This window comes from Gossypium arboreum, chromosome 4, assembly GCF_025698485.1.
Source record: "Gossypium arboreum isolate Shixiya-1 chromosome 4, ASM2569848v2, whole genome shotgun sequence".
In the NCBI taxonomy this organism is placed as follows: Eukaryota; Viridiplantae; Streptophyta; class Magnoliopsida; order Malvales; family Malvaceae; genus Gossypium; species Gossypium arboreum.
In genome coordinates, this window is record NC_069073.1 from 2,758,285 (window position 1) to 2,785,147 (window position 26,863).

At 31.0% G+C, this 26,863-nt stretch overlaps 1 protein-coding gene and 2 long non-coding RNA genes across 3 annotated transcripts in view; all 3 read left to right on the plus strand.

Annotated features, from left to right (window-relative positions):
• The first annotated feature begins 1,755 nt into the window (after positions 1-1,755).
• Positions 1,756-26,863, plus strand: part of LOC108460623 (uncharacterized) — a 58,376-nt gene continuing 33,268 nt past the window's right edge. The window contains exons 1-6 of the mRNA XM_017760187.2: positions 1,756-2,247; positions 3,202-3,319; positions 3,457-3,887; positions 4,610-4,707; positions 4,839-4,960; positions 6,520-6,594. Of these exons, the coding sequence (XP_017615676.2) occupies positions 2,213-2,247; positions 3,202-3,319; positions 3,457-3,887; positions 4,610-4,707; positions 4,839-4,960; positions 6,520-6,594 (879 nt within the window). The 5' untranslated portion in view covers positions 1,756-2,212. The remainder of the gene's footprint in view (positions 2,248-3,201; positions 3,320-3,456; positions 3,888-4,609; positions 4,708-4,838; positions 4,961-6,519; positions 6,595-26,863) is intronic.
• Positions 13,731-14,571, plus strand: LOC128291740 (uncharacterized). Its single transcript, XR_008281564.1, has 2 exons — positions 13,731-13,900; positions 14,198-14,571. It is a non-coding gene; the product is annotated as an uncharacterized LOC128291740 (long non-coding RNA).
• Positions 14,817-15,888, plus strand: LOC128291741 (uncharacterized). The gene is made up of 2 exons (XR_008281565.1): positions 14,817-14,927; positions 15,571-15,888. It is a non-coding gene; the product is annotated as an uncharacterized LOC128291741 (long non-coding RNA).

The window sequence follows — 26,863 nt, forward strand, 5'->3', positions numbered from 1 at the left end:
TAAATAATAATTCGAAGAACTTAAAATTAATTCTCAAGTAATCTTTTGTGCTTAATGAGAAAACACATTCACTGCAGATAGTGATACATGCGATCTATCTCTCTTCATCGTTTTCATCCATTTCATATTATTGGTTCTACATGCAATTTGTTTTTGGTTATCTCGAGCTAGCGGAGGAACTGGTTGGACATATATAATTAGGGCTCAAAAAATTTGCAGTTATGTTCCAATTTTTCACCTATTAATTACAACATTTTTTAGTCATGAAGATATTCCACTAAAGTATCATAACTGAGTTCTCCATTATTATATACCATGATGAAAGCTTCTTAATAAGTGTTTGTCCAACGACCTTTTCATCAGCATGTAACCCTCATAAGATATTCTTAATTTCTTTGAGATAAATCCGAACTCCTAATATGATTTTCTTTTATCTCATGGTAACTATTAATCTTTTTTCATGAAAAGCTAATTTCTATCAAATAGTAAAAAAAATCATTTATCATAAAGACAAATGACCCATAATCATATTTACTTTTCATCTATCATATAATGCTGATGAGAGTATATCATTTACCCTTTATTGGGCTATGAATTCCATTGTTGTGGAATGATGCTACATACTGCAGAAGTCGTATACCCAACATACAGACTTTCATTTATATCAAAGTATACGAGTCAAGTATACATAGTTCATCATCCACTTATGATTAATATATTCCATACTATGAATGTCACAAGCGAATGAATTCATAAACAGATCTAGGATCTATTCTACTTGATTCGTGTCTGATGTACTATTAGTCCAGTTAGTCACATTTATATTTCTGTCTTGTAGGAGTCATTTGCTCTGATACCTAAGATATTGTATCTCCTTAATTAGACTTGATAGACAACATATTAGTCTTTCAATTAGTTTATTCATTTTTTATTAGACTAAGAACATGTTTAAGTTATCTACTAATATAAGTTGTCTTTCTTTATTATGATCTGACCACATAATATCACTTAGTATTGGTTAAATGTTAGATAATCAATAAGTCAATATTTGCTTTCATTTTGCTTTGCATGTAAAAACCGTTGAGGACAATATACAAAGATATTCACGAAACTGATGAATATTTTATTAAACAATTTGTTCAAAAAATACAAATGCATATAGACAAAAAACACTATGCTAAAGGCACTAGATCCCAACACTTGCCACCTGGTCGACCACATAACCATTCCAACTCCCCTCACTTTCAGCTACGTGGTACTATAGGGCAATGAATGACCCTTCTATATATACCTTAGAGCACAAGGAACCAAAGGTCCCTCCTCTTTGTTTGTTATAGGTGAACTAGCATTTTGCTCCACCACTTTCTCATCGCTTTTCTCCTATCAACAATAATAATAATTTTCTTCTTGAGTTTCAGGTCTAGAATTTAGGATTTAAATCGAATTTCAAGTTTAAGGTTTAATGTTTATATCAACTTTCGAATTTTAAATTTAAGGATTAATAGACCATAACTTGAGTTCATGTTCGTATAAAGTTATTAATAGTTATTTTAAATTCATCGTTATGTACTATTTTATTACTCGTTAATATACATTAAAATTTTGCATTGACAATTCTTAATAATAAAAAAAACAAAACAAAACTCCTTCATTGACAAATATTTATAAAAAAATGCATGAAATATTCACATTATTAATTATAAAAAAAATCCAGGCTATTAATTAACAAAATTATTCCTTAAAACAGACGTCCTAGTTAAGTAAATGATAACATGATAATTATACAAACAATTGAGAAGCATTTAATAAGAAAAGAAGGAAGATAGGAGAGATGAAAGAAAGAAAGGAGAAATAATGGTGGTGAGGTTGAGGGTGTGGGGGCAGCGGCTGTCCAAATGGACGTCTCTCAAATAAAGAAAAGGGAAGAAACTTCTGCCTCTTTTCTTCTGACCCCTCCATTCCATTTCCCCATCTCAATTTTAGTGAAATATCAATCAAAATCCCCCCCAAAAGAAAGTCATCCCACCTATTCCCATCTCTTCCAATCCACTTTACTTTCTAACGTATTTTTCGCTGTCTTTTCTCTGCTTTTCCTTTCTCATCCCGAAACCTACCTTGTTTGTTTCCCTCACTTCTCATACTCTATTTATTTCTAATTTTTGGGAAGGGGATTTATCTGGAGTGTTGCTGATCAAAGTCTCCTGTTTCTAAAATGCAGAATTCCGATCAAGAAAAGCAAGATCAGAGGTAATTATAATCTGGGTATTTCTTCCTTTCTTCATTCTTGATGCTTTCACTTACTTCTTTTCTGTGTTCAACTAGTTTTAGCTCATGGGTCGTTTTCCTTTTCCAGATTTTTTTGTAAGGTATTTTTATCAAAAGTTTTTGGATTAGTATTCTGTTCATCTGTTGCTTATTTTTCTGTTTTGGGTTTTGGAGGAGTGAGCTGCAGTTAGGAAGCCAAAATTTAGGACTTCTACAAATACCATGTTTGTGTTGATGACCAAATTTGAAACCTGGTTCTATCTAATAAACGGTTTATCTGCTCATAGATCAGAGAGTTTGGTGCTTGATTTGGATTGATCAGGAATTTGGAAGTAATATTTGCATTCGAGAATGGACTGAATATGCTTCTCTTACAAAATCTGCTTGTATTTGTGTCTTATGTTTGCCCTCAGTTTGGAGATATTGCGTCCAGTTCTAATTTTAGTTGGTAGCCCTCTTTAAATCTAGGGTATTGTTTTCAATGAACCTTAAACATGGTTGTTTTTTTTTTTTTTTTTAGTAATTGTTGTTTAGTTTTCCTTTGAAGTTTCTCTTGCATGGCAGTTCCTCTTCTCTGTAGGAAGTTTCTTGATGCCTTGGAAGTACCGTTTCCTATTTACATTTTTTTATATAAGTAAATTCATTTATTGGCAAGTAGGAACTGAAATTTTGATGTAAGATAGATTTCCTGTCTTTGTGTTAGCTTTAATAATTGTTCATAGTTTGTGGATGAATTGTTGGAATCTTGCTTTTTGGAGTTTGGACTTGTTTTTGTTAATTACTTTCTTTTTATTATTCATGCATGCTTGTTGTGTGTTAATTTTTTTTTTTTTTGGGGGAGAGACGGGAGATGGTGATATTTCAAAGAGGTATACTTGATAAGGTCTGAGGTTTGCTGTTTGATTTTTGGGTGATTGTTTGGTCTTGTTTTCTCAGGATAACTTGCAACATGGAGGATTCCCATATGACCATTGAATTCCTTCGAGCACGTTTACTGTCCGAACGATCTGTCTCAAAAAGTGCAAGACAGAGAGCTGATGAACTGGCAAGAAGGGTATGTTTAAAATGTTTTACTTGGGAAGGTTTTTGAGGTTTGCTGTTTCTAGTTTATCTTCTCTCCTCTTTCTATCTCATGCTCAAGTACATCGACTTTCTCTAATGCTTTATAGTGTTGGATTTTATATAACTTAGGTAGCTGAACTGGAGGAACAACTAAGAATTGTGTCAGTCCAAAGGAGGAGGGCTGAAAAGGCAACAGCAGATGTTCTTGCTATTTTGGAGAATAATGGGGTAAGTGATGTCTCTGAGGAACTTGATTCAAGCTCCGACCAGGACACACCTTTTGAGTCCAACATGGATAATGTTTCTACTAAAGAAGAGGAGAGCTCTGTAAGTTCAAAAGCGAGAAGAAAAGAGTCAGATGAACTTTCAGGTTCCGATGATTTTTCTTCCGTATCTGGTAGAAGCCTGTCTTGGAAAGGCCGCAAGAGTGCTTCTCATTCTCCTGAAAAGTATAAAGACTCACTTGCAAGAAGGCGCAATAGCTTTACGTCTATGGGGTTTTCGTCCCCAAAACATCGCCAGGGAAAATCATGCAGGCAGATAAGACGCCGGGAGTCAAGGTTGGTACATGAGACTCTTGCTTTTATTCTATAAGAAAGAAGTGGCATGCCATATTTTACAGACAGAAAAGAATATACTGTTGTGTAATTCTGGATGATAAAATCTGTATGATATGTTCTCTGATGCAAGGAATATTAACATTGAAGTCATGAATAAAAAAGACTGATATGATAAAGAGAAGGATGGGTGCAGTAGTAGATCTCTGGTTGGACATGAGAGAAAAACGAAAAAGAAGATGGAGATGGAGAGAGTACATTTTTACTTTGCCACTTTTGTACGGCTTAATGTGTCATGGAAACTATAGAAAAGAAAGATCAAAATGAAATAATGTTCAACGGTCATTCTTCTCATTTTCGATTATAAAAATTTCTTCCCTTGAGAATTCTCTTCATTGTGTTACATGTTAATTTCTTTCATGTTCGACCTGAATGTCCTGTCAGGTATTTACTCATTAGTCAAGTAAACCAGATATATATGAATGCTTTTTTCCTTTTAGCTGATCTGTAGCAGAGGATCCTAAATCAGAACCAAAAGATTAAAATTGAAATAATTTCATAGTTAAGGATTATTCTTCTCATTCAATTGTAAAAATGACTGTACTTGAGATTTCTCTTCATCTTGATACGTTTTAACTTCTTGTGTGTTCAAGATGAATCTCACAGGTATTTCTGCTCGTTAGTCAAAGTAACAAAAATTATTTATGCTTGCTTTATTTTATCAGGTTAGTAGCAGAGGAGCCTAAGTCAGATGATGTCAAGGTTGATCCGCCTGTAAATGGACTTGTAAACCCTTTGGAAGTTAATACTAATCACTCTGAAAGTGAGTCTAATATCTTGCCAATGCATCTGAAATTCGTTAAAATAGAAGCTCTTTCGACACTCTACTTTCAGATGCCTTAAAAGATGAAAGAAATATAACTGCTTATGGTCTTGGTTTTCATGGGGACACAGGTGAGAAAGACATGGAAAAGGCCCTAGAGCATCAAGCACAACTTATTGACCGTTATGAAGCAATGGAAAGGGCACAAAGAGAATGGGAAGAGAAGTTCAGAGAAAATAATAGTAGTACACCGGTATGTTTAAGCAACACTTATTTGATACAGATAATTTATGTTCTTTTACCATCTTGCTTATGATATCATACTAAAACTTTGTGTGTTTTTCTTTTTGTTTCAAACAAGTAAATTCCATGATAGACAGTTTTAGATCAAGGTTACTGTGGTTGAGCATTTTAAAATTTCTAGTTCAAAGAAATTACATTTATATGAAACTATGGAAGTGCTATGAAAAAATTTGCTTTAAGAAAAAAAGAAAAAAGAAAAAAAGAAACTCCTTTCCTACTAGTAGAATTTGCTTCCTTAGTTATGGATGCCTGCTATCTCTTACATACTTCCATATACATGTAATCAGTATTGTTAAGGAAGTGCAGTATTTCTGGTGCAGGATGTTAAGGGCTTCTACAGTACCTTTTACGATATTTTAATTTTTGTTTAGTGCTAAATCAAATAAAATGTTAATGCCAGCTTGACATCTGGACTGTACATGGTGCTGAAATGTAAAATAGTTGGTTTCTAATTTATCAAGCAGATGAAGAAAATCGCATAATTGAATTGATGTGGTGATTAATTATGATATTTGAGGAACTTTAATTGAGGAATTGATAAAGGGAATCTGGTTTTCAATTGATGTAGGCTGGAAAATTGGAAATTTAAAGATGAAACAAAGGTTAAGACCTCAGCGAACGAATCTTATTTTCAAAGTATCTATTTCCATAAAAATACATACAGATGAAAGAAGTAGGACCTTGCAAAAGCTGAAGGTTGCCACTTTGGCTACTCAAGTAGAAAGGGAGGGTCTAAAAGCTTATCTTCTATCGAACTTGGGAAGATCTATAAGTGGATATATTTTTTTTTGCAGTGGAAAGTTGGGTGAATTTTATTTTGTTTGGCTATCCTCTAGTGAAGATTATTGGTCGCAAACTCTCTTTCAGACTTAATTATCTTTTATATTCTTGTGAGATGAGAAAACTCCCTATCCTGCACTCTCTCGTAGGCACGTGCATGGCTGCTGAAACTGCTAGCTGACAAATCCTTCATACAATTAACCTAACTTTTAAGATAGAATCAATTATTAAAAATAATTACATGTGCTGATTCTCTAACTTTTTTATCTGATCTTTTGAAAGCTGAATTGAAAGAGCTTTGGTATTTGGTTCTAAAGGTGGGATCCTTGTGTGCTGTCCTATGGACTAGTGTCACCTAGGAAGTCCCTCTGCTATCCATATCTATTTGACGTGTGATGTCACTTACACCATTGAAACTAAGACATTTGCTCACCCTATAGAGTGCTAGCATGACTCTTTATTTGATGCATTAACTTCCTGTAATGGCCTATATAGAGGGATTCATACCTCAATCTGAAGGGTGGGGGCTGCAGTGTAGTATCAATTTCCTTTTGTGGTTGCTATGTGCACTTTTTTCTTTTAAATGTTTTCTCGATCTCTATTGATAATGTGGTTGTGTTTATCATATGCTATATGCTATCTAGACAGTTTATCGAAAGATTTGTCGCTTGTCTGATTATCTTGCTTCTCCATGCTGACATAATGATTTTTTGGTTAAAAACTTTTTAGGATTCATGTGATCCTGGGAACAACTCAGATGTCACTGAGGAAAGAGGTAGCTCACAGGTCCAAGAGGCAGAGGGGGAACATATTTGCTTCTCCAAAGAATTACCCAAAACTCAATCCCATGATCCTGTCCCACCTTCACATGATGGGATGGATCAGTTACAGGAATGTAATTGTAGTAGCTCCTTTTCTCCTGCTTCTCTAGATCCTCCATCCTCAGGTCAGAAGTTTGTATCTCCCATGGCAAAAGTTTGTATTTGCTGCTCCAAAGAATTACCCAAAACTCAATCCCATGATCATGTGCCACCTTCACATGGTGAGATGGATCAGTTACAGGATCGTAATTGTAGCAGCTCCCTTTCTCCTGCTTCTCTAGATCCTACATCCTCAGGTCAAAAGTTTGCATCTCCCATAGCAAAGGAAAATCATGATCAGGAGAGCCTGCAGAGCAACCATTCTCCGTTACCTAGCTCTCATCAATTTGCACATGTACATGGTTCCCCTGGGCAGCAGGCAGTGCATCACTATTCATCTGATATGAGCAGTAGTTCAATCATGGAATCTTCAGGAAACAAAAATGAGCTTTATGCATTGGTGCCACATGAAGCACCTGGCAAGTTTACCAATGTTCTGGATGCTCTTAAACAAGTCAGGATGTCTTTACAACAGAAAATCCATACATTGCCACTTTTAGAGGGTGCATCTGGAGGAAAAGCTATTGAACCTTCTGTTCATGGAAGACAAATTGGGGAGAGAGTAGAGATTCCTGTTGGATGCTCTGGACTCTTCAGGGTTCCAACTGACTTTTCAGCAGAGGCCTCTAAAGTGAACTTTCGGGGTTCAGGTTTGCAGTTAAGTTTGGCAAACTATTTCCCCGAAGCAGTAGTTGCACCTTCTTCTAGCAACCATCTTCTTACCACTTCTTATATGAACACTCAGTCAAGTAGTTCTAGTAACTATCAGCCAGTTAGTAGTGATCGGTTTTACAGTAACCCTTACATGGATGTTAGATCAAGTTATTCTGCAGTCCCAACTGCATCTGGTTACATAAATGATGATCAAAATTTCACAGGTCGATATGCAGAGACAGGGTCAAGATCCACTCAGAAACCACGTTTTGATCCTTACATGGAACCAGGCCTACCCTCATCTGGTCTGCAGAGTTATCCAACTTTCCCTACCTATCCTGACCTAGTGCCGCAGATGCAAACTAAAGAAGCATTTCCAGTCTTCCGTACACCCAGCTCAGGTCAGGTACGTCCTGATCAGTTTTCATTTTACGATAACCATTTTAGATCAGATACTTATAGATTCTAGTACAGCCATTAAGGTTCTTGTAACTTATTTACATTGCATCTTAATCACATGAAGATGCTGGCCGTATCATATCTTTTGAAGGCCGTTTCAGTATCAGTATCTCTTTCTCTTTCTCTTCTCTTTAGTAGTCAAGGGAGATGGAGTTTACCAAGAGATGCAACTGTATTCATATATATATTTTCTCATTAATACCGTTGTTGACAGAAATACTTTTGTATCAATAAACAAACTTATAATATTGCTATAGTATTGTAGTCTTAGTGTTGCGCACTGTTAGTGAAGTCTCTAACCGTTCTTGCTAAAAGTTACTAATGAATTCACCAAGTAAAAGGATTAAACGAGTGCACTAATAGAATGTTCCTCCTAGGAATTTTTCTTTTACAAGATGAACACAGTTCATTTGGGTTAAAGTACCACAAAACCTCCTGTACTATATCTTGGATTGCATTTTAGTCTCTGTACTAAAAATATAGATAAATTATTTTTATATGTTCAGTTAAAATTTGGTGTTTATATATAAGGTATGATAACAAATTTAGCCTTCAATTTTATACATTTATTCGATTTGACCCTTACTTTTATTGGAAGTAAATTAGAAAATTTTGAAACTAATAAGGCTAAAGGGTCAAAAAGGCTTTAGTAACAAATTAAAAAAAATCAATTCAACTCTTTTAAAATTTAAAAAAAATTATAACAGATAGTTATAAAAATTTAAAATTAAAATTTTTTATTAAAAATAATTACCGATCTATTAAAATTTAATAGTTATAAGATTTAAAAGAAATTAATCTCTACTTTTTATTGGGGCAGTACTTTTATTTTTATTATAAAAATTATAATTTATAATCAATAAAAGAGTAAAGGTCAAAATGAATAAATGTGTAAAGGTTGTGAGTTAAATTTGTTAATATTTTTTTCATACAACACCAAATTTCAACTGAGGTGTTGTTTTGCTTGCTTGTCTAGCATATAAGGGTTAATTTGCTCATTTTTTTAGTAGAAGGATTAAAATGTAATTTAAGATATGGTACAGGGGGCTTTGTGGTTCTTTTACCATTAATTTGACATCCGAACTCAAAAAGTCATTGACTTACACACAAAAGGCTTTGAGCAGGAAAACAAAAAAAAACTGACCTAAACTGAAAATCGACCCGAACCGAAGTATTTGAACTATTTATGGAATGCAAGTTTAAAAACTGTGGTTACTCGAAACCGAACTAAATTCTTTCATTTATTTAGTATATAATTAATTTTGATTTTTATGATATAAAAATAAATATTTTATATTTAAAATAATGAAAATAATTTAAATTTTTGAAAAATTATTATTTTTAAAAATATTTATGAAAAATATTTCAAAATTTTATCAAATGATATTTAAAAGGCATAAACAAAGCTTATTTTATTAAAATAAAATTTTAAAAACTAAATATAAAAATTCAAAAATCAAACCAAAACCGAATCAGAATGACTGATTTAAAAAATTTTAAAAATTCAATTGAACCACACCGATATCATCCCTACTTACGGCCACTCATACCCCACTCAAATTGCTACGTTGATCAAACACCAGGGATCAAACAAAGTAATCCAAGAAAGAACTTTGAATCGAAGCAGTATAAAACCTCTTTACAAGTAGAAAAAAAGACGCCGAGATCTATGATTAAAGTTATGGTAATGATAGACTCCGTCATCCTCTCCAGCAGATGTATTGACAGTCAACGATACGATGGAACTTTAAAAATAACCATTTGATTGAAAGCACCAAAACAAACAATAAAGGAGCTGCTGAAAACACATAATGCTCCAAATACTCAACAAAACAGCCTTTTTTACCATCCATACCCTCACTGGAACTCATCTCCATCATGCTGACGATTAGCGCCTGAAAGTCCTTGCTTTGTTTCATGCAACTGTGTTGAAACTGGACTGGATCGGCCAATATATTGGTCTAGACAAAGAGACTAAGGGTGAATTTAGATGGGCGGTGCGTTTAGCTGCGATTAGTGTAAAAACAGCGGTAGCGGTGAGATTAGATATTGTAGCGATACTGTAACGTGAGACAAAAAGTAACTTAAATACACCGCACCGCAATCAATCGCCCATCCAAACAAACGAAGCCTAAGGGCTAGTTCTCGGTTAAAAGTGCTTTCAAAAAATGTTGTACAAAAATGCTTTGAAAAAGTGTGATTTGTTAATTTTTAATGTTTTTCATTGCTGCAAAAAATTATGATTGAAGGTTAAAAAAATCTTTTTTAGACATGATATGTGATATTTAAACAATTTAATATAATAATACATGAAGTATATACCTTAAATACCTTTTAAGTAATTAATATAAATTATTTGTAAAATTAATGACTCATAAAATATTTAAAAACTTAAATATAAATTTATATAATGATACATAAAATATAAATTAATTTAATTTTTTTATATATCTTTTAAATAGTTAATATAAATAAGGATGTTTTGATCGTTTTCACTTCCAAACGCAAAAGCCAAAAGCACCTAAATCTCAACTTCTGCGTTTGGGTGAAAAAATAATTTTCCATCGCAATTTTGACCTCAAAAGCCAAGTATTCTTCATTGCTCCTATGGTGGAAAATCACTTTTGGAATTTCAAATGCAATAAAGAACGGGACTTAAACTGATCTCTAAGCAAACGTCTCAATAAAAAAACCAAAATCAAGATAGAAAAAAAACAGTTGAACCAATTTATATATATATATTTATTAATTTTATGATTTTTTAATTAATTATTTGATTATAGTTGAACTAGTGGTTGAATCGATGGTTTGATTGATTCAACCACCAATTTGATTTCTAAAACATTGGTTCCATGGTTCTTGAACCAAGAAAAAAGACCTAAAGCTTAAAAAAGATAACTTTTGGAAAAAGATGATAAAAAAAGGGAGGAGCAAAAAAGATCAAGCAAGAGAGTCAAAGCCAAAGAAAACAAAAAGGGAAAAGGAAAATGAGATAAAAGAAAGAAAGAAAAGAAAACCCTCCTCTTTCGTAGAAATAAAAGGAAGGGAAAGAATCATCATATTGATGCCAACGAAAATTTTAGAAAAAAATTGGAGAGATGAAAATATGTTATCCAAATAATTGATTTGTGGTACCTTTAAAAATCTTATTCAGATGATGTTGGCTCTTTAAATAGCTTTTTCAAAATAAGTGGTAAATTAAAATGTTAGGTCCACTAATAAGACACATTGCATTTTCAAGGGAAGACATAAGTTCGAACTTTGAAGACGACATTATTGAGAAAGATAGTCAAGAATCTCATACATGCACAGTAAAATGAATATGAAGAATGTAAAAAACAAGTGATAACTTAGATAGAAATTTTCCTAATAATTTAGATAGAAATTTTTCTAATAATAACAATAAAGATACCTAATAATATTTTGGAGATTGAATCAAGCCAAATCACCTAAGTCAAACCCTTGGATTGTGGACATTTGGATTGGATTGGAACTCTAATTGGTTAGTTGCCAAGAGTCATTATTTGCATTACTTCTTATTATTATATTGTAATCAATTTTTCATTCCTTCTCATTACTACAGAGATGTCAAAACAAAGCGTTGATGCCATGTTCAAGTTAATCGATCAATTGATGAGTACTTTAAGAAGAGATTACAAAATGAAAGTAGGAGTACAAGGAGTACAACTAATCTCTCACGTGTTGTGAAATGTTATTGGTGTAGTTCAAAATATCATGAGAGTTTCTCATGTCCAATTAAATATCCAAATAGAGAGAATACGATTGAGCTATCACTTTTTGTGCAATGTTATTTGTGTAGTTCAAAAGATCATAAGGGTTTGTCGAAACCATTTTTAAGTTTTGAAAAACGTGGATCGACTTTAAAAATGTAAATGGAGTCGCCACCAATCTTTTCCAAGGTGAGATTGGGCCACCTTAAAATCAATCGTTTTAATAAAACATCTGGGCCTATTAAAACAATAATTCTTTTTGGTCTGCTAAGTTTGAGAAAATGGGCTCGGGAGTCAGTTACGTACGAGGAAGGATTAGCATCCTCGTAACGGCCAAAAATTGGTACCTATTTGATTAGTTGATGTATTGATGTCGAAATTTGAAAAGATTTTAGAGTACGATCCTTTTATTTGAAAGAAAATTGAAATTATTCGAATAAAATGTAAAGACCTACCCATTTCGAAGGAGAGAATGCCATACCCAGTAAGTTAGGGTCTAACATTTCAGACCTTCGGGACTAAGTTGGTCTTCGATTCTTAAAATTCATGTATGAAGGTTCAAGAGAAGGATATTCGATCCTCTGAGACTTATGAAAAATTAGAACTCAGTAAGTTAGAGCTCAATCTCTCAGAACTCCCAAATACTGAAGGTTGCCTTGATTTTGGAAATCACTACCCTCAATATAACGCGATGCCACACCCAGTAAGTTAAGGTGCAACGTCCCGAATTTCAAGAATAGGTTTTTATTTGAACCTCATACAATTAGATTTAAGAAGGGTACTCAATTATTTAGGTTCAACGAGGAAAATTGGTACTCAGTAAGTTAGGGCACAATCCTCCCGAGGATCCCAGATATCGAATATTGCCTTTATTTTGAAAACAATCGAGGATAAATATTTGAATAAAATGAATTTGGGGCGGTTGAAACTCAACACAAAAAAATGATGACATGCGATATGAAAATAGCGATATAATAATAAACTTGACGTGTATATATTAATACCTAGAACACAGTAAATATAAGAAAAATCAACAATAATTATAACAATAGTAATAAATATAATAACATAACAAGCATAGCAATAAAGATATTAACGATACGAAAATGCATAATAGAAGTGAAAATAATATGTCGAATGTTGATGTATATATATAGTGATAATAGTATAGTTAAAATAACAATGCTAAATTAGTGAAAGTGAAAATAATAAATAATAATAATTTAGTATAAAAAATATTCGATAAAAAACTATGGTATATAAAAATAATAAAAATAATATAATAGGTCTATTAATAATTATATTTAAAACACTTTAGCGAAAAATATATACATATAAAAATTATAAATAATAATAGTAAAACAATAGTAGTAAACGGTAAAAATAAATAAATAAAATATGATAAATAAAATATAATACATATAATAAACTATATTTAAAAAATTATTAACTTTTAATAAAATATATATAAAAAATTTAAAATAAACAATACAGAAAAATGATTATTAGTAAAAGCGAAAATAATATAACAAATAATGTAATAAGTATAATGACAATTTATACGTAAAATAATTAGTTTTACTTTAAATATATATATATATACATATACTAAGCATACAACAAATATATAAATAAATAAATAATATAATAATGTGAAACATAACTCAAATTGATTAAATTAAATGAAAATAAATAAATAATAATAATGAAAATGATATAATAAGTATAAAAATAATATATAAAAAATAATATAATAAATAATAGGAAAATCACTAAAATGATAGTAAAAAAATAAAATAGATTAATAATAATACCAAAAAAATTAATTTTGTGATAAAAGTGTTTGAAATAAAAAAAGGCTTAATTGGAATCAAAACGGGAGTTCTGGGGTAAAACATAAATAAAAGGGGATAGGAGGACCACATTGGAGCGCGCGTGAAACAAGGGGGGCTTAAAAATGTAATTTACCCAAATTCCTGAACCCAGCATTTAATATGGACCAAATTAAAAGCTGCACAAAATTGCTAGGCGAAATTCAAAAACAAAAGTGAAGCAGATTTGGGCAGCAAGAAAATGCACGGGGATTTAGTGTGCAAATTGACCCTTTACGGGCAAAATGCGTGGGCCCCTGCCATTAAAAGCTATTGAATGGCATTCTGCCATTTTTTTAAAAACCCATTTTATTTCTTTATTTTTCTATTGTTTTTCAAAAAAAAAGAAGCAGAATGCTTCTTCTTCCTTGCTCCCTCTCCATTTTTGCTAAGAATTCAACCTAGCTTGCGCTACCCTAGAGGATCATCGGTGCCACGCACCTCCACCCACCGCCGGTTCACGGATCAAGATCAGGTAAGCCCTCCTTTCTTTCTTTTTACTTAAAATCAGTCTATAAACAAAACAAAAAAAGAAGAAAAAAAAAGAAATACGAATCAAAAGAAAGTTACAGGAAGAAGAATGAAAAATCACCTTTCAAACCTTAGACCAGATTTTTGATTTACTTCCGATTTTTCTCTATAATTTCTGCTAGTGTACTTATATCATGAGCCAAAAAAAAGACCCCTTTTACAATGTTTAGAATGGCTTTTATAGCCTAGAAAAACAAATAAAATCTTCTATTGGTTGCTATCTGTTTGCTTCCTGTTACAGGTGTTGTTGTGGATATCTCGGAAGCACGAGGCGTGACAAAGAGGGACTGCTGGTAGCGCATGTATCGGAGGTGCGGTGGATGGTGGAGGCACGTACGATGTGGGGATTGGGGTATTGAAGTGAATTTTGTTTTGGTTTTGGGCTGTTTTGGGTTATAGGATTGGGCTAGTGGTTAATGGGTTTGATTAGTAGGCTAGGCAAAGAAAATTGGTCCAACAGGGTTTATGATGTCCAATTAAATAAGTATGACTTTGTACCTTTTGTTGACTCTTACTCTAGTGGAAAAGAGATTTGTGATGGTGAACTTTGTGAACTGGAAAAAGATGTTAGTAAGAATTTTTTCCTTAAATTTATAGAGTTAGATGAGATAGAAACGTCATGTTCTCCTACTGAGATGTATTGTACTAAATTAAATATTCATAATACTTATGAGGGGGATATGGGAAGTGAGGAAAAAGAAAAGAGATCATGAGTGATAAAAGTCTACTTGATGGTCCAAATTTGGTGAGTGAAAACCCATATGAGATGACATTGGAGAGTTCTCAAGTGGAAAAACAAAATGAAAAGCAAGAAAATATCCATACAAAAGTGAAGAATGATTATGTTTTAACTAACTCTAACTCAAATTTGTCCAACGGTGTTTTTTTTGTTATAGAATTTCAAGGATCCATTGACAGACTCTCAATTATATTACTCTACGATCGACAAACAATTTACTTGTGGGAAAGAGGTAAGTTGAGTATTGATAATTCTCCACAAGTGCTAGAAGGAAAGAAACGTAAGGATACACTAGAAAAGTAAGGATACACTAGAAATTAAAATATGTAGGCATACCTTGAATGTTTTTTATAAGTATTCTACTTATTTTATTTTTCCTTACAACATGCTTTCTCATTAGTCAAGTTTCAATAAACCACAGTCTTAAAGTTCAATTAATTTTATGAGTTTATTTAGGTATGTAAAAGTTACTTTCATTGCATTCGATAGATTTATTAAAGAACTTTATGCATTTGATCTTGCAACAAATTTTTTTACCTTAAACTTTAAATATGAATTTTATATAATAATATTAAACTTCTGGATTTTGATTATTATGTAAAATTGTTAACTAATCTTCAGAAATTCTTATGGACGACCATGCATATTCAAAGAAAGTTAAAAGTTATTTTTTACTTGAACACTCATGTGCCTAATATTTCTTTGTTCAGTGTTGATAGTTCGTTTTTTAAGGAGAGGTACTTGATCCATGTTGATTTGGAGAACCAAAATCATATCTTTGATCTTGGAAATAGATTTGGTGCACAAGAAAACTTAGGTAAGTATTTATTTGCTTTTATTGTTATTAATTCTAATCTCTTTTATTTTTTCTACAGCTAAAGATTCGAGGACGAATTTTCTTGAGGAATGGTGGAATGATACGAATCTCAAGACCCAATTTCACATTTATGGATGTGATGGGCTTACACTACCTCAAGGCCCAACAACAAGGTTAAATGTCAAACAAATCAAACCAAGATTCGATCAAAGCTAGTATATGATAATGAATCTTTTCGAGGAAATGGAGAATGATACATGCACAGAATGAGTGAAATGTATTAAAGTCAATTCAATCAAGCTGTCAACTTTCAAGCTGAAAAGATTAGTCAACTTATGACAAATTTTTGGATGGGATCCAACCATTTTTGGATTAAGATGTCTTCATAATATTCAAATATCTATTTCTTAGGTTTGAAACACACTTTGAATCACTCGATTTCGAGTTCAGGAACTCAAGTTATGATCATTTTAGTCAAGTTTATTTCTGATCATTTAGAGCCCTAAGTGAAATCCGCGACTTTGAAAAACTTACGATTCTTTTCCATACTCATCCTTATCAACCTTTTAGTTAGAAGCATGATGATGAAAATGAAACTGAACATTAATGAAAGCATGGAAATTTTGAAAATGAGTAATTGTAATAGCCCTAATTTGACCCTAGTCGGAAAGTGGTTTCGGGACCACAAAACCGAGTCGTAAAAATAATTAACCGTCATATTCGATGCTTATTATATGTGAACGTGCATGTGTGAAAGTTTCATACTATAATTTTGTTAATTGTATGTGAAATTATTAAATAGGACTTATGTGAGAAAATTTTGAAATGTGATAGATAAATTTATAAGTGGTTTATTAATGCATGTTTTAAAGAGTTTGGACTTGCATGTCAAATGTCTCTTTTTGTTTATAGTGGCCGGCCATGTTGATGTTTATGACAATATATATGTATTATTTATTAGTTTTAAGGCAACTAAATGGCTTTATAATTTTTATAATATTAATGAATAAAGAAATAAGTAAAAATTTGGGTAAAGAAAACAAAGCTTTATCTTTGTCTTCTTAGCCGAATTGAAAGAAGGAAATGGGGCAAAAACATTCGATCACTTGAAGCTTGAAGAAGGTTAGTAAATTATGTTAGTTTTTGAAATTTTAAGCTTAGTTTAAGTTAATTAACTAGTTTCATATTTAGCCCATTTGAAAACTTTGAAATTTGGATGTTGGTTTGAGCTTTCGGTTGTGGTTGTCAAGGGAGGAGATGAGATTTTGTTTGTCTTGAACAATCGTTTGGTATATAAATGTTAAATGGGAGCAAATGCCGTTTGGGTGATTGAAATAAATAATTAGAGGTTTAATTATCAAAAGGTTCGGCTATGTATATGATTTTTAAGGTATAATTTTGAATAATATAAGTAATGTTATGCATAGGTTTCGGCTTGATATTATCTTTATAAGTATAATTAATTCATTTTGATAATAAAGTATGAGGTGATAGGTAAAATTATTATGGTGGCTTAGGTTTAATGACATTCGGCTATGGATTATAAGTGTTAGCTAATTCGGCATAAGAGTATAAGTGTTCATTTCTTTGTATTTGAAGTCTTGAAAAATAGGTAGTGGTTAATTAAAGCGATGAAGGCTAAATCTTTAAGTTTGGTTAAATTAGGCATTCGGCATTTCTTATGACATTAGATATAAGTGTATGAAAGGTTAAGTTTAAGTAGTTGGTGTGTTAAAATGTTGATGATTTGGGTGCTACCTATGGTTGATTTAGGTACGGTCTTTGCATGAGTAAAAATATACTTATGGAGATGGTTACTATATTTTACTAAAGTATCACTATATGCATTTATATTAAGGAATATTCAGCTATGTTATATATATATATATATATATATATATATTGAAATGATTATAATGGATAATATGTAAGAGTAGTTTCGGTTTGTCAAATATGCGGTATGTGTATGGCAAATTGTATAACTATGATGCATTGAAGTTACCCTATATGATCGAGTAGATAATTAGATTACTAGTAGTATATATATATGTAATTTTTTATTCATGGTAACTTGGCATGTGGATTGGGTATATGTTAGTCAATATATGCATTGGAGGTGATGTGTTAAAATAATTAGGTATACGGTTTGGTTTCATTATTGAGTATAAGGGTTAAGTGCTTTAAATTGCCTTTGATGTTCGAAATGATTAAACAAATTTATTGGTTTAAATTAAGCTCAAGAGCAAAGAGGAGCTAGATCCGATAAGGGAAAGGAGAAAGCAGTCGAATAGCCTATTCACAACTATTCAAAATTTTCCGAGGTAAGTCTTTGAGTAATGGAACTTAGCTTATGATTTGATAAAATCATGATTTATAAGCATAATATATAAATTGTGACCTAATGTATCTACTTGAATTAAGTAGTGAGATAAGTAGTTAGTACATATGACTTGTATCCGAATGGTTATAGAAATCATGTTGGATAGTGAAACGAAATCGGGTTCTTTGCATGTGACTATTGAGCCGAAAGTGAAATTATTGATAAGCATGTTGTGCTTGAGTTCTAGTAAGGTAAATGAAATGCTAATGTATTATGATATATATATGTGAACGATAATTGAGGATTTTAACCGGGCTAAGACCCGCAGGCCTTGTGTGAGATATATATCCGGGCTAATTCCCGAAGGCATTCGTGCTGGTGTTATATCCGGGCTAAGTCCCGAAGGCATTCGCGCTGGTGTTATACCCGGGCTAAGTCCCGAAGGCATTCGTGCTAGTGTTATATCCGGGCTAAGTCCTGAAGGCTTTGTGCTGGTATTACATCCGGGCTTAAAGTCCCGCATGCTTTGTGGTGGTGATTGGATTTGGGTTTTAAACCTAGTAGACTTAATGCCGATGATTGGAGTAAGATTTTGATTTCGAATGTTCGTAGTAAACTACCATTGAATATGTTCAATACATTAAGTTGGTCAGGTATGTGTTATATACTTTTATATGTTAGATTGATCGGAATTGAATCATGAATGCGAAATGAGAAGTATATGTGAAAATCTCATATGTGTATGTGTGTATTCGGTTATGGTGAAAGGTTATATGAGATTGATTTGGTGATATACATGTTAAATAATATGAATGCAAAGAATAGGTAATAAATTTGCTTGAGACAGCAGCAGTAACGTGATTTCAGAAAATCACCATAAATTGTGGGAGTTGAGTTAGAGGCTGAATAAATTATGTTATGAAATCTTAATGAGTCTAGTTTCTTATAAAAGAAACCGTGTAAGCAAAAGAATTTCCAATAATGAGATAATTGAAGTGGCGCGGAATGGAGTCAAAATGACTTCGAGGTCCCCTGTTCTATTTTCAGAAAATCATTATAAATGGTACAAAAATGGTTATAAGATAAAATTTATATTCTTAGACTCCTTAATGAGTCTAGTTTCAAATGAAATAAATGATAACATATTTCAAATTCTGTATAATGGGAAAATTGATTCGTAGTGAAGAGTGGTCAGAATAGTCAAATAGTGAAACAGGGGAAATTTCAATAAAAATCTGGTATTGATTGGTCAAATCAAAAATTCTGAAAATTTTATATATGGAAGATATATGAGTCTATTTTCAGGGAAAATTTACATCACTTGATTTGGAGTTTCTTATCTCCAGTTATAAATAATTTAGTGACTGTTGCTCAGGAAGACAGCTTGTAGTGAATTTGTGATTTTGTTGCAAACATGGTTAAAACTTGTTAATGAGATGCTTTTCGAGTTCTTACGATCTTATTTGTGATTTAAATATTTGGTTTTAATTGAGTTCAGATTCAAGTGAGGTGAATTTGCTAAATATGCATTACGTTCATGGATACTTGGCCAAAGTGGCAATTATCTAGGAATGATTTCTTGAAAATTTGAAATAATCGATCTATAAGTAAATTAATTGTTTGCATTGCTTAAAACTTACAAAGCATTGAAGCTTCCTCCGTGTTCTCTTTTCCATTTCTTATAGGTTTATACTTTAGCTCGAGTTGGAAGGGCCGGAGATATCATCACACTATCGAGTCATTATGTGAGTTGAGAAGATTGTATATCATCATGGTTTAAGGCATGTATAGGATAGACTATAGGTAGAATGATATTTTAAATTTGTATACATTATAGCCATGCGAAGATGGCTTGCTCATTTTGTTTAGAGAAGCCTTATAATTGAACTAATGTGGTGAAATGTTTTAGTTATAACTTGACAGTAGCTAATTTGTTATTAGATATTCGGTTATGTTTTGATAGTGAGTCATTTTGGAAATTTATAAGAGCTCTTATGGAAAATCAATGAGACATGTTTGCATTGTTGATTATTTATGTCTGGTAAGTATCTTTGACCTTATAGAAGTTTTGTTCAGTCAAGTAATACCTCTTAACCTTATTCCAGCAACGGATACGGGTTTAGAGTGTTACAGTAATCAAAACTTTTAATTGATTCTTTTTTTTGCTTCAATCAAATATTTATTTATTTGTTTATGGCTTCAATCAAGCATAAGAAATCTTATTTATTTTTCTAGGTTTTGTAAAATAGGAAAATAAAGTCTTGTAAAAAGACGATGGTTGGGTTTGGACTCGAAAGTTTGATAAAATTTTTAGGATTTATTTTGTAAACTTTTAGATGTTTTACATGTGTATTTTGAAATTTTATATTTTTAATTTATGATTTTATTTATAAAATATTTTAATATAATTTTAATAATTTTTCATTTTTAGAATTATTGTTAAGATTTAAAAAAAATCAAAATGATATTTTAGTTATAGTTCGGAGACCAGATTAGTAATTAACCATTTAAATTAATGTTCCATATCATCATTTAAAAAATGAAATTTAACAGAAGGACTAATTTGCATGTTTCGAAATGTATAAGGGCTAATTTACGCTTTTTTAGAGTAGAGGGTTGAAATGCAATCCGCCCCTCTGTACAGGGGCTTCCCTAATACTTTTACCTTGAGTCCCTCCTACTTCTGCTTACACTAACAAAAGGTTTAGTTTTCTTTTAGCCATTATGCTTTTCGAAAGTTTTGAATTGAGTCCTTCTACTTTAAATTGATCAAATTTAATCTCTGTATTTTTTAATTGGTCAATTTTAGTCGTCGTATTTTTAAAATTTTAGTCTTGACCCAAAAATATCAATTAAATCCATTTAGTTAAATTCAATTACTAGTCATGTATTATGAGTACAATTGTAGATCTGATTCATATTCTCCAATTTGATCATTCTAAGCCCCTATACTTTTTTAAGTTTTGAAATTTTAGTATTGATGCAAACTGCATTTGTTAATCCATTAATTGGGTTTTTAATGACTAATATATGAAAATAACAAGTTAACATAACATTAATCATATAATAATATGTATGGCACATCAAAATTTGAAAATAACATCACTTAATAAATTTAACAGTTATCATTTGGTGAAGTATGAAACTTAGAAATTTGAACAATATAGAGATTAAGAATAAACAAATTAGAGAACAAATATTAAAGCTAAAGGTTTTACAAAGTACAAAGGCTAATAGCATATTTTAACCGAGGACAAAACAAAAGAGTTAAAGTTTGACGATATCTACCTTCGTTGATTTACTTGGAATGGTAAGTGATTCTATAACTTAAATAAAAAAAGGAAAAGAAAAAAAAGTGGGTGGTACCCTCCAAATAAGGAGTGAAATCTCAAGAAAACAAAAGAAAATGAGCATTTATCACCATGCTTATTGCTTAAGGCAAGATTTCATTCATCATCTAATTTAATGATTCTACTCCATTAACTTCGCTTCATCTTCTCATCATTTCATTTATTTTTCTTCACAACTTGACTTTATTTCTAGTGAGAACCCTACTCCAAATTTGATATCCTCATCTTCTTGTTTTAAGTTGGACATGGTATACAATTGAGAAACCTAGTAAAAACTAGATTTCACCATTAATAACTACTTCAAACTTGCTAATTTAATACATATATTAAGATATGATTGAAAGGCACAAATAAAGGATTTATAATTGCTATAAATATATGTTGTGTAACGTCCCCCTATTTAAACCTGACTTAGAAATTTCTTTAACTAATTTCTATTAATTTAACCCATAAAACCTCAATTTATTCAACTAAATCAATATCTAAAAATTCTCTATTTTTCTTCATTTTAACCTCATACATGTAGAACTTTTAATTAGGCATCCATAAACATAAAAATCATAAGAAAATGAGCTAAAACAACTTACCAATCAAACTTTAGGGCCTTAATCCTCAAATTTCCCTTTTTTATTTCTTTCTTTCTTTCTTCTTTCTTTCACGTTTGCTCTCTGTTAGTCTTTCTATATTCTTTTCTATTTTATCAATTTTACTTATTATACTATTATTAACCTATAATAAATATAAAACTAACATGTGTAATAGCTATAACATAAAATATCTTATAGCTATTACACATATATACCAACTATTACACACGTTATTCAATATTAACACACACATGGCACTTAGGGTCTAATTACTAGATTAGTCCCTTTTACTTCTTTAATCTATAATTAAACTTTTATTCCTTATGCAATTTAGCCCTTTAAACTAAATTCAAGCTACTTCACTTAATTAAACACTAAATAACCATTCAACTATAATTCATAAATATTTCTAATAAATATTCATGAATAAATTTCACGAAAACAGTACTCAAGACTCAATTTCCGATACCGTAACTTTCGGTTCATCACATGTTGGGGATCGACCTGCATAAACAACGAGATAATAAAAGTGGAGAGAAACGAACATAAATACTTTACGTGAAAAACCCTTCGAAAAGAATAAAAAATCACGGGTAAAGGGGGCTTCGTTTTTTCACTAATGAGTAAACAAACGAGAGTATAATATGGATAAAATAACCTAAATGTACAACATATACATTACCACAAACCTCGAATACAGAGCTCAAAATCTCAAAGAGCAATCTGGTAAACAAAACTCTAAATCTTATAGGGCACTCACAAAAGGAGTACAAAATATTCTCGATAATTATCACAAATCTCTTACCAAAACTCATATGCGACTACATCTTGTCGCTCTAAAAAAAAACCCTTATTGGTTGGCATGTCAAAACAAGATATAATGACCCTTTAAATAGGTTAAGATTAGAGTTCTAATTATACTAAAATATCCCTAAAATAATTATAGTCCAAATGGGAGAAGAAGTCCTGCTTGAAATCTAAAATTCGGCTACCAAATGAGAGAACACGTCATGATGTCCCGAGTTACATCGTCGTGACATCGTAATCTTCTCTATCACAACGTCACTATCTATTTCTCTTAAAATACGAGACATACCCCTCAATATATATTTTAAATTATTGATGAAAACAATTGATTTAACTTTTATAGTTGTAGTTATCAAGAGTTTGTGATTGTCTTAAAGATGTTTTTAATTGATGTGTACATATATACTACCCTTTTATTAGAAAAAGTAAACTAAAGGATCTCACAATTATCAATATATATTATATATGCATGTATTTCTCAAATTTATAGTCTTTTTCGGTTGATAACGCAATTTAATATCTATTAAAAATTCCAATTACACATATGTGCGTGTGAAAAATCAAGTATTTAAATCACTACATCAATTAATATTATTAATATATATAATTGATAGGTGTAATAAATTGTATATATTAAAATAAAATTTTAGTCGTGTGGTAAATTTAAAGTTTTACTAATATAATTAACATGGATTCAAATTTCATTGTATATATTTTTATTGATTTTATTAAAATAAAAAGACTAAAATAGCCTCAAATAATTTAAATTATTTTAATTATAGATAAATATTTTTGTATTTTTCCTAATTAAATTGGTGCACAATTGACTCGTAATACCTACTCAATCAGACAATTAAATAGTAGTATAGATATAACTATATATATAAAAGGTTGGTTGACATGTGGATCAAAATCTTTTTTTTCTTTTTTTCTTTTGCATTATATAAGAAAATGATAATTTTTAATTTAGTCCCCATGTTACAATCAAATTTTAGATTATATAATAATGATAAATTTTCAATTTTGATTCTTGTGCTACATTCAAATTTAAAATTCAATTTTTGACATAATTTGATACCTTAATTTAATTTTTTTATAATAAAAAAAGGCAATCAAATGCTTTAACTTAAAAAGACCTTACAAAGAATCACCCAATTTATCTTCTAACAATAGTTTCCTAACATGAAACGTAGGAAAATCAATAATCGTGAGCTCAGTATCCTCTCTTGGACAAGTTTTAGCTATCCAATTAGTAACCATATTCTCCTCTCTTCGAATGAACTAGAACTTCATTTGAAAGCACCTCCTAACTGCAGTAGTCTTACGTACCAATGTCATCGAATGACAGTTCCCAGATCTATCCGTAAGACGCTCCACTGCCCCCAAACAATCACTTTTCACAATGACTTTCTTATAATATCTTAGCTTAGCAACCTCAAGTTAGCAAAGAATAGCCTACCTTAATTTTTTACAATGTCATTGATTAGCTCAAATACTTTATGTTGACTAAGATGTTTATGTAACTTTTAATTGTTATTAATGTTAATAAAATTATTTGTTAAATTTAAGTCCATTGGAATGCCACTTTTTGTTACATGACTATTAAGTGAGTATTTTTTTAATTTCTAAAATTACACCAGCGAATTTAACAAAAAATTTAATGGTGTTAGCAATTAGATCTGAATTTTTAAATTTAAAAATAAAAAGACTAACTTTCTAAAATAAAATATAAAACTAAAATTTAAATATAGAAAAAGTAAAAAAATATATATATTTTAATATTCAGAAAATGAAATGAAATTTGTGCTATAAAATTAAAATCTCAAAAACAAATTAATTATAAAAATAAGGACATAAAACTAAAACAAAAAGTTATTGTTAAACCAAATTGTTTGTCTCCTCAGTTGTCACCTGGCTTTTATCAAATAATATTACAGATGATTTAAGTTTTATATGGAATGAAGGAGACATTGAAATAACATAGGTTTTATATTTATTGAATATATATATAATATAACAACTTAGATTTTGATGCATTACCTACTCTTTTAATTTTCTTCCATACTGAATCAGATCTTCTGTCATCAACAGCTGACTTGATACTAAAAATATCAGTCAAATTAGGATTAAAGGAAACACAAAAATTCTTCCTTTTTTTAGAAAAAAAAAATCGAATAAATAACGTTCTATAATGCCATATGATGTGTATCAAAGTCACTTTTTTAAGGTTATATTTGTTTCTATATTTATATTATGGTGTGCAAAAGAGTTACTGTCAATGAATCTCGATAATACAATAAAGTCCAATGATTGTTTACATTTTGCATCAAGGGAAATAGTCCATTGAACACTGAACGGAGCATAGCAAGAATATCAATTTCTATAAAGAATTTTTTGGCATGTAAATCTCATTTATTTTATTTTTTTCATTTTTATCCCATTAACAATTTTTTTATTATGTAACATATATTCAACATTTGTAAAATGTAGTTCTTTTACTAAGATAATTTCAAAAAAATTAATTACTAAAATAGATCACCGTAAAAATTTCAAGCAAATAATCCATTTTGGTATTTATTTTTGTAAACTCATTTCGATATTTATTTTTGTAGCAAACGTACCATTTTGATAAATAATCTCTTGAACATACCATTTAAGTTATTAAATTTTATATCTAGGATAACAAAGCAACAAATAAATACATATCAATTACAAATAAATATTCGAAAAGATCACATTCTTTCCCTCTACCCTTGAAATCATTTTGTAATGATGTTTCAATCATTTTGTTAGAAAAAAAAAATAGGTGCCGCTCATCTCTCTCTCTCCACCCCTTGAGACTGTTTGAAACACCTTATTTTGATAAATAACTGTATTGACATATCATTTCAGTATTTAATTTTTTTAAAATGTAATATACAAGAAAAAAAAGCCTTTTTTTTTGCGCAAGGTATCTTGGGTGTTCTGGCAGATGTGTGGTGCCATTTAGAATATACAAATTGCTTGGCCTAAAGATCTTTTGTGGAACCAAATATCTCGGAGCAGGAGTATTACTGAACTATGGAGGATGGTTTTTTATGTCACTATATCATTATATGGAGTATATGGACAATTCGGAACAGTATGGTTTTCAACGGCAAGGTTCTTGATTTGCAAGAACTATTCGACTATTGTGGCTAGACTGGGTTGGTGTGGCTGTGCTGGCAAGTTTTTCGCTAGATGATTTCTTTTGCTCTCCTGAAAACGTTGGAGTGCCAGTTGTTAGTAAGATTGACACCAAGAAGAAGGCTTGGATACCTCCTCCTGTCGGATCAGTTAAATTTGACATAGATACGTCTGTCGCAGTGAACCTTGGTGCAGCCAGGGTCGTGATCATAGAGGTGTCTCGTTAATTATTTTTTCTAAATCTATTAAGTGTTGTTGACCCTGCCTTGGCTGTCAAGGAAGCTCTAGCTATTTTATTGGCTTCCAAGTGTGCTTGTTCTTGTAAATTACAGATAGAAAGTGATTGCTCTAATGTTGTCTCTTGTTTCAAGATGCATCAGAGATATTATAGAGTTTTGTATTGGCATTTGCAGGGAAATTCTTATAATTCCAAGAGAGGCAAATGGAACCACTGATCGCCTGCTAAGGCTGGAGTTAATACAAAATGTAATGTCCAGCAGAGGATGATTTGTCATCTATCTACTTATGTAGGTCTCATGTCTATAAGGGTTACTAAGCCTTTAAAAATTTTAAACTATTTCCTTTTGTCATCTATCAACATTAAAAGTGAGAATATTGAAACAAAAATAATTAGCTATCCAATTTGCTTAGCTTCTTTCAAGTACAAAGTAAAAACAAAAAAATATTTTCTACATTTAACAACCCTTGAGCTATGTTCAACGAAAATTGAAGCCAATTAAACGACCACAAGTTATCCTGCTTTAAGATGGCAATCTTTTAAGATGTATTGTGTGATATCGCCCAACTCTTCTAAGCCAGTGGTTGATTGTTACGTGCCAATTAATTATTATTAGATTAGTTTATCATTTTATAAGGAGACTTTATTTATGAATATTTTATATCTTTAAAAAGATTTTTTTAATCGAATATATTTTAGAAACGTATTAGGAGCCTCTCTTTATTTAATGCGTTTATTTTGGTTTCTGTAATAAAATAAAGTCAAATTAAGCAAATTTTACGAGATTTGATATTCTCTCTAATGAGTCTTAAAGTCTCGAATTCCATTTGACGAATTTCATTTGTTCATAATAGGTGATTCACAAGGAAGAAGTAGAAAATTAG